Source organism: Xyrauchen texanus, chromosome 16, assembly GCF_025860055.1.
Source record: "Xyrauchen texanus isolate HMW12.3.18 chromosome 16, RBS_HiC_50CHRs, whole genome shotgun sequence".
Taxonomy (NCBI): Eukaryota; Metazoa; Chordata; class Actinopteri; order Cypriniformes; family Catostomidae; genus Xyrauchen; species Xyrauchen texanus.
This window is the reverse complement of record NC_068291.1, coordinates 28,663,423-28,673,193: the sequence shown is the minus strand read 5'-3', so window position 1 is coordinate 28,673,193 and position 9,771 is coordinate 28,663,423. Positions and strand designations below refer to the sequence as shown.

Sequence of the window (9,771 nt, the reverse complement as noted above, 5' to 3'; positions counted from 1 at the left end):
GTGCCAGTGATTACCCCTCTGCATGCCAATGTTGGCACATGTGCCATAGGTTGCCGACCCCTTATATATTCCTTACATATTTGCATTATATTCTGTCAAACAGAAAGAATTGTCACCATTTATTATTATATAGTTACTTTAAGCAGTTCCCATCTGTGTCAAATTTTAAGATCTTAATCTTACATGTTATTGATCTCTCCATCTATTTTCATCCTTGATATTATTTCTCTCCATTCCATCCTTGCATTCATAGTAATGTGTTTCTTAGTAATGGAGGTAGTAAGATCTCCATTACTTAAATCTTATGAGTCAAGTCAAATTTATTTGTATAGCGCGTTACATGAAATTATGCTATAACAGAAAATGAGTAAATATAATGCCAATATTAGTTATGTTTAGAACTAGTAGTTGTTAAAATTAGTAAACTAAATAAGTGCATATGATTATACGATGATTATATGAATATACCATGTTTATCAGTTTATTTATTTGAATATATTTTTTAATATGGGGAAAAACTGTAAAATATAGTTATGTTGGGTCTTATGATCTCGACAATGGTGCCATTTTACGGCAATTAAAGACATTAAATTAGTAGTCTGTTTAACCACTCCCCCATCCCAAATGCCCACCTATGATATCCCCAGCCCACCCTAGCAACTTGTACAACAACAAAAAAAAAGATATTTTAATGGAGATAAGTGTTTTTGTTCATACAATGCAAGTCTATGGGGTCCAGCATGTGTACGCATCAATAGCGAGGAAGGGTAATCCAGCTTCAAATCATGATCGTGCCTTTATTTATCGCAATTTATAGTGAAACATTTGTTAAAAAAAAAAAATAATTCACCCAAAACAAATCGTATTGCTTCAGAGGATCACGAAGTCCCTCAAATTCAGCAAACTCAAAGAGAATGAACCTTGAAATTATAAAACAATATTGCAGGGTTTACACATAACACACATCCAACATATTGCATCTGAATATATTAAACTTCATCTCAAGCACAACTGTTAACACTCGCCATAAACAGTTCATCAAACAGTCATGCCATTTGAAATATTCATGAATGAAATTCTTTACTTACATTTTTGAACTGCCCCATCTTTCAATAACAGTTCCTTCACAAAGCTTGAATCATATTGACTGTTCACAAGCAATCCATGCTGACATGAGCCGAAAAAACTAACACATAATAGTCCAAAGATTGGTGAAACGACACACACACAAACTGAAGGTGCACATCAGTGGAAACACACTATGTTTACATACACCAACAATTTAAAAATAGCGGGTGAAAGAGAATTGATTCTCCCTTTCAGAGTTGTAACTTGACACCACAGTTAACCACACAAGGCCTGCTCTCTTGACTTGAACTGTGCACCAGAAGGTGAGGCCAAGGGTGTGGTGACTCATCCTGTGGGATGTGTAAATACAAATGAGCAATGATTTGTGACATCGTTGTATGGACAAAAACACATATCTCCTGGCATCAGACCTATTGAATTAAATGGCTACGAAGAACATCAACATTACTTATGTTTACTTGTAAATACATCTCACAAAAAATATTTTAATTCCATTGTAAATACATCTCACAAAAAATATTTTAATTCCATTATGTCAGTGTACAATCCATTCCACTGCTCCCATAAAACAATCCCTTCAGACTGAACCCAATCTCAGTTCTAGCTGAGAACGCCTCTAACACATGCTGTTAACTCTAGTATATAGGTATATGGGGGTTTCAGATTACAGTTCAAAGTCAGTAATAAAGGTTGTGGGTACTATTAACTTCGAATGACATGCCGACACTCACATTTAGCTAGTTTGAGTGGCTCGTCAAGCAAATGGGATTTTTTTATATCAAAAGAAAGCAGGCCAAGGCATTAAGAGAAGTATTAGTATTCTGTGGCCACACAATTGCAAGCACTTTCAAACACCAGAAAGCAACAGAAATAGTTTTATATGGGTAAAATAATTCAACAAATTGCTGCACAGTACAGCAAAGTGTCAGGTCAATGGTAAACTGAACATGTTAGTAGAATCAACATTAGAACGTCTAAAAATGTCAAGAAAATATAAAAAGGGTGACACGTTTTGCTCTGGCATCTTTCTTCCTCATTTCTTACCCACATGCTCATTATTTGGCACACAAAGCAACATAGTTTTCTATCTGTAATTCCAGCTTTCTCAAAATGAGGAAACCCTTTCATGAACATATGCAAATACAGAATTAAAAAAAGGCCAGGAAGATGCCTTCAGAAAGCACATCCATTGTCAGTGAGATGAAAATAACATTCATGACACATTCTTGTTTTTCATATTTTATGTAAAGTTGGTACAAAAAAAATGGTAGATCAGGAACATTCGCTGCATTTGTCTTTTAAGCAATCTGTTCTTGTTTGTTTTTCAGAACGCAAGGGCACAAACACTCTCTTACACTAAGACTAGGATCATGCAGACCTGTTAGACCAAAACATGAAGAAAAACTAAACAAAGACTTCAACTGACAAATCAACAGAAAATGAAAGCCCTTTACACACGCTGTTTCTACAAACATGTGTTGCCCTTAAAAGGTCAGATGTGTCGCTGAAGTCTAATGTTTAATACTGGGAGAAATACTTATATGGGATGAGATGGAGGAAAACATTTTTGCTAATGAAGTATCTACAAATTTGAAAAATGAAGAACAAGGTGACAGACAAATATAACTGTGGTGTGACTGAGCTTAAGATTTCTTCAGAGTGGTTTGGTGAAGAGAACAGTTCAACCAAAAATGAAAAGTCTGTCATCATTTACTCACATTGATTAATGACTTAAATTTCAATCATTTTACATACAATGCTTATATGGCTTCAGAAGACTTCAGAAATATAGCATGAGTCGTATGGACCACTTTATTGGTGCTTTGGCGTCCTTTGACTCTTGAAAGCTTCAGTCCCCCTTCCTTGTAACTACATGGAAAAACAGCAACCAGACTTCAGAATTTTTCTTTTTGTGTTTCACAGAAGAAATAAAGTCATACGGGTTTGGAATGAGGGTGAGTAAATCATGACAGAATTATAATTTTAGAGTAAACTATCCCTTTAAGATCTCCCACACATACAGATCCAAGATCAGCCATTTGGGTATGGAATATTTCATGAACACATGGTCAGGATTCAGGAAAGTCCCTGAGGTGAAAACTGCACCAGTATGCAATGTCTGGAACATCAGCCTGGATTCCACAGCCACACAGAAATCCAGAATCCACTTGTCAGAGTTCTGGAATTCTCAACCATTTGGACTCAATATATGCTTTTCAGATTCTTACACAACACAGGAAACACAGTACAGTACATTTAAATACATTCATACAGTATGCACAACACATAAAATAAAACATATGACACAATTTACAAATACAACTATATTAGGTTACTCATACACACGTAAGTAAATTCTTCAAGAGGAACTAAAATTGTGAAGTTGCTTGCGCAGAGTCAGTGATACACAAAATGTGGTCTCCTTACAGTGTATGAGTAGAATTCTTTTTTTTTTTTTATATAATATCAACCTTCCTAATATCTATTTTACACTTAAAGAAAAGATATGACCGTTTTGTTTTCTACTGGAACAATGTTTCTAGTAAGTGTTGGGTATAAAAACAAAACTCAGCAAGACTTGTAAAGCAAAGCATAAGATGGCAAAAGTAAATTAAACAAGAGGGACAAGAGAAGAGTCAACACAACTCCTCTACACAGAAAGGCTCAAAAGAGAGAAAAGAGTGTTCACAACCCACATTATTTCTTAAAGGGATAGTTTACACAAAAATGAAAACGCTCATGCCATCTCAAATGTGTATGAATTTGTTTCATCTGCAGAGCACAAATGGAGATTTTTAGAAGGATATTTCAGCTCTGTAGGTCCATTCAATGCAAGTGAACGGTGACCAAACCTCTGAAGCTCTAAAAAGCACATAAAGGCAGAATAAAGGTAATCCATAAAACTCCAGTGGTTTAATCCATGTTTTCCAAAGAGATATGATAGGTGTGGTTGAAAAACATATCAATAGTCCTTTTTTACCATAAATCTCCACTTTATATTTTTGTTGATTCAAATTATTTGTGCATATCGCCACCTACTGGTTAAAAAGGACTTAAATATTGATCTGTTTCTCACCCAAACCTATCATAACGTTTCTGAAAATATGGAGTCTTATAGATTATCTTTATGTGCTTTTTAAAGTTTCAAAGGTTTGGTCACCATTCACTTGCATTGAATGGACCTACAGAGCTAAAATAAAAAAAAAAAAAAACTTAATTTGTGTTCTGCAGAATATAGAGAGTCATACACATCTGGGATGGCATAATGGTGAGTAAATGATCAGAGAATGTTCATTTTTAAAAGCCCTGGGACGATTCACTTCTTGTATTGCTCCACTTGTCTCTGGTCACAGTGTTCCAGACAGGCTGTCAGTCTGTGTTGCTTGGCAATACACAACTGTTAAACTTGCTTTGGTGTCATTTTAAGACATTTTGTTAACAGAGCAAAAATAATAACTGGCCATTTTATGTCTAAATTGTTAGTTTTATGTTTAAAATGTGTTTAAAATGTATTCCTCGATATTAACCTAAGCAATATCACACTCACAATCATGCTGTTGTACTGAATTTGACAGCACTCTTGCTGTTGTGATATTTACCTAAGTGTAACAGGATGTCCAACAATTAAAAAATGAAAATAAATAAATAACGTAGGACAGGCCTGGATTTTATAAATTGGAAAATGACTATCATGAAAAGTGGTCTGTACATGACAGGTGGTTGGATAGGCGGGGCAAATATTTAATATAGAGCGTTTTGTGATGTCAGCTTAAAACTGGGATGCAAACTACTCACCTTTCAGCTAAAGTCACCTTTTCTGAAGTGAATTTGCCCAAATTGTTTGGAACATTTTCTACATTTTTCCTTATTTAAATCACTTGAAAGGGTTACTTTAAGCTTAAACACTTAAAAAATAACTAAATAAATAATAAAACTACTTAAATAAACCAAACTAATCAATAGAAATTATATATCTGGAACAGCTGCTATGACTATCTCACCTTTTTACCGCTCATAAGTTTGCATACCTGCAAAAAGAAAAAGTTATTTTGGAAGCTGAGCAAGTTGTTTAATTTTTAAGGCAAAATGCCAAGAGAAAACAAAATATTTAGAATTATGTGCACCAATAAATCGCTAACAAGAAGACCACAAACGTGTGTTAAGAAAGTCAATTGGATTGATTTTCCTTTCATGTTGACTAAGAAAAACTTTATCCACACACAAAAGACACATCTCTGCAAACACTCACTGACAGGGCATTTGGTTTTGGCCAGTGCCCAAAGGCAGGCGATGACTTTTAGGCCTCTGAAGTTCTGGGGTTCAGCAAGAACTTTTCTTTTAGCATGACCTCATGAGTTCACTATTGCAGGAAAGATTCCACTCTCACATAAATCATATGTTACCTAAATTAATGAAGACAAACTACAGAACAGAGAAAATCTGAATGCTCAAATTAACGACAGAGAAAGCTAGAGAGAACTAATAAAAAACAAAAAAATCAGCTACATAGAACTCAACTCACCTAGAATCTTATCTTTGATAAACATTGCTATTGCATATAAATAAAAAAAACATTAGCAAGTATTTTTGTTTACGTTAGACATTTCTGACTATTGAAAACTACTTTCTGTAGTATAATGTAGTTGCTATGTGAACTGAATTAATTATTGAGTACAATAGAATCTTTTGTTAGCTCATTATAAACACACATGGTTGTGTATTGCATCTCTATTGTTGAGATTTTTCTGCAAATAAACACCGTACACATCACCATCTTTGACTTCAAATGAAGAGCAGAGCCACCCAATCAAAACTCTCAAACATCGGTGTGCATGTGCTCTGCTGTTTTGAATAGGTCTATTCCATTTCTATTATATTTTTTTGCTTTTATTTCTATTTTATTTGAAAATATATATTTCTTTGTCTTTTCTCTGTATTCGAAAAAGCAGTATAAAGGTCACTTACAAACCAAAGGGGAAAAAACAGTCTCGAGTCACAACTTACAAAAAGAAAAGAACATTTCAGGAACAGCAGAGAAAGAGAGAGTGAGAAAGCAAGCCTGTCTTATTTTTACCATAAGCAAAGCAGGCTATGGGGCTGATGTAGTCAAAAAGCCATAGGCAGTAGTTTTTAGTCCACCGGCCCCTGGAAGATCAGTCTGATGTATCCCTGCTCACCGCTGAGCTGCTTGGCACAGAAAGGACATGCAGCGTGAAAGGTGTGTGTTCCGTGGGGGAGAGGGATTTGACTCCAAAATGCAGCCGTTTTATCCGAGCATACATGACCACATGGACTGAATGCATGAGTGGGTGGGGCTGCATCCAGATAAAAGCCAGCCTCACAGCCCAGCCACAGCGGCACATATGGCCCACGAGCGCGGCACATGGGACATTCACGTTCCCTTCCCTCTCTTCCATCTCGCTCTGCCTCGCGGTTCCCCCAGTTGTGGTAGCCGTGAACGTGTCCGCAGTTTAGGTAGACCCAGGGCTGCTTCTCGTCCACGATATCCTTCCTGCGCATGCTGGGGAAGGCGAGGGTGTTGAAACCTACAGGGCACTGGGGACGAGCGGCGTTCAGCTCCTGCCGGAGCGCCTCCAGGTGTTTGACAGTGGGAGTGCGGGAAAGGCCCTCAGCTGTTCGCCACAAGAGAGTCGCTCCACAGAGATCAATCAGAGATCCGATCAACTAACTCCTGAGACTCACTGTCGACCTACAGAGAGAGAGAAAGAAAGAAAGAGAAATGAATTCGCCTATGCTGTAATAATATTGTTGGGTTTTACAGGGATAGTTCACCCAAAAAAATATAATTTATTATTACTCAACTTTATGCTCTTCCAAAACCGGATGACATAGAAAAATCATATAAAAGTAGTTATCTAGAAGAATGTCCAAGTTGCTATTTTCCAAAGAATCAGAGTGAATTTCTATTATAATGTATTAATATATCTAAATATCTCCTTTTATGTTTCACTGAAGAAGTCATATGGTTTGGAACAACATGAGGTTGAGTAAATGATGACATCATTCCTTGTTTGTTTTGTTTTTTGATTAAATGGAATTCAGGTGGCTGAGATGAGTAGGTGCAGTGTTCAAAGTGTGCCTGCAGGGGGCAGTAAGTCCTAACACTCTTTGTGCAGTAATGATTTCATCTTTAAATTGCAGACCAAAAGTGGGTTTAACAAGACCCCAAATATTTTATGAATAATAATAATAATAATGAAACAGTTTACTTGTTGAGAGGATGTGTGTCAGAACACTTGTGATAAGATGTACATGTTAACACGCAAACATAAATAACCGGTGCAAAATATATTCTCTGATTAACACATACATTTTTGCACATACATGGTTGCGACAGAGAGCCCAGCCACCCTTGATCAGCCTTTAGTTTGACCTTCATCATACTGCATTAGCCACACCCCTCCACACACACACAGCTGTAAGGACACTACACATGTGAACACCGCAGTGTGTGTGTCTATGTTGTGGTGTGTGAAAGTGACTGAGTGTAAATATGATGGCGTTTTGTTATTGAGCAAGCTTGTGTCTGTATATACTGTGTCTTGCATTCCACTGTCTTTGTCTACAATGTATCATCCATCTGAAAGCTTCCAAAAATCCATTCTCACATTAATTAATACGAACAGGTTTATTTTAACAATGAAAAATCAAATATCTGAAATCTACTTTCATTAAATAAAAAAATATTATGCTGTAATTTGAACAGACCTCTATTCGTGCCTCAGAGGCTTTAAGTGTGAGGCATTACATGTTAATAATTAAAAACTCTACATTAGGGCTGAACAATGAATCGAATAAAATCGAAATCGCGATATGACCTCATGCGATTATTAAATCGCACGCAACTGGCTGCAATTTAATAAAATAAATAAATAGTCTGCCCACTTCAAAGTTTATTTGCGCTGCTCTTTCCATGTCAAGTTTATGTTAAGTTAGAGCATTATTTCAGTGTTTTCAGAGTGGTTCTCCATCTCAAGAATAACAGAAGTGCTCAGAGTTCGGTTCCGTTTGCTTACGTGCTCAAAGCACTTTATTTATACTAAACCGGCACATCCTGCATGAAGCAGTTTTAGTTATCATCTGCAGTAGCAGCATCTCAGCCTCAGCCAGGAACAGATATCATAATAATAACATGTAATACAAGATGGGAAATAATTCAAACATCTCTAGTAAATGATGCTGAGCAAACTGCATTAATATTAGCATCGGTAGAGTCCAGAACCACGTGCTCTTCCTCCATTCTCCTGTCATTTGTTTACTTAAAGAGAGAGCGTGTTGCCCTTATTACACTCCCAGCGTCAACAAGTGAAAGTGAAACTAATATTACTAACATCCAACAAAATGAAAACGAAGGAATGTGCATATATAATAACAAATCTATATTTCATATTTATATACATAAAATAATGCATTGTTAAAAATAAATATAATATAAATAATATAATATAATTAAATGAAATGGTATAACAGTAAATGAAATAGTATTTTTTGACAGCAAAAACTAGGTAACTATGGTATTACTAACAGGGAAATTCAGTTAACAGTGACATTGAGCAGAAAGCTTACATATAACCAGTTTTGTCAGAGCTGCTGATAAAGAGTTAAATTATCAGTATCTGATGATGTTAAAATACTGATTGAAGCATCCCTAATATATTAATATTGACTGGGTTAATGATGATGATGATTAGAGGGCTAAGACCCTATCATGAAATGGACAAAAACAGGTACATGGTGAATGGGTACAATTTGAATATGAAGAAGAAGTTTTTTTTTGTTTCACCGTTTATATTTATTTGTTTGTTTGTGGGTGAATTAAGAATTTGTTTTTATAAAAGGACTCAAGTGTGAAAACCCCAGTAGCCTTTTGGCAGTTGAACATTTTTTTCATAATAGCAGTTCAAATTGCAATTGCAATATTTTCCTAAATAATCGCAATATGACTTTGTCCAAATCGTGCAGCCTTACTCTACATTTGAACGTAAATCAAAACACCACCAGAACACTTTCACTGTAAAGCAGTCAATTCATAAAGTGCACTGAAACTGAATCCATTACTCAAATGTGCACTTACATTTTGATATTATACAGATATTGAGTCAAATTTACCTCCAGAATTAGTTGATTTTATAAATAGAGCATCAAAAAGTGAAAGGATGACTGTCGGAACACATAGGCTGCACACATACACACCATACTTTGCATCAAATATACTGTGTTTCCCTTAACTAAGTGTATTGTAAAAACAGGACATTTACAATGCCCCAACTAATCTCAAATGTCTGACCAGCATAGTTTCAGTACTTCATTAAACTCTTTTACACCATCATCGAATTAGTGTCTAAGCAGTCTGGCTTTGAATCTGGTCACTAAACGAGTCACTAAAGCTGAATGTGAACGCACAGCAGCAGAATCAAACAGTGTTGGCCAGCAAAGAGGCAGCATTAGCTCCATGTTTAGCCAGTGCCTGTAGTTGGACTCCTCAGAAGCAGGAACATCAAGAGTGTTTTTGTTCTGCCTGTGACAAGCCAGATTAATGGGGCGCCTCTGAGCTCATGGGCCTAGACTTGTGCTGTGCGTGTATGCGTGTCAGAGACAGAGTTTGAGTTGTGCACCAAGCAGTGTTGTTATTATTAACAAAAACTAAAATTAAAACTTAAC

The 9,771-nt window shown here is 36.0% G+C and overlaps 1 protein-coding gene across 1 annotated transcript in view; it reads right to left on the bottom strand.

Moving 5' to 3' along the window:
• Nucleotides 1-800: 800 nt before the first annotated feature.
• Nucleotides 801-9,771, bottom strand: part of LOC127657216 (E3 ubiquitin-protein ligase pellino homolog 1-like) — a 57,914-nt gene continuing 48,943 nt past the window's right edge. Inside the window, 2 exon segments of the mRNA XM_052145915.1 lie at nucleotides 801-6,768; nucleotides 6,770-6,799. Coding sequence (XP_052001875.1) covers nucleotides 6,220-6,768; nucleotides 6,770-6,799 — 579 coding nt within the window. The 3' untranslated portion in view covers nucleotides 801-6,219.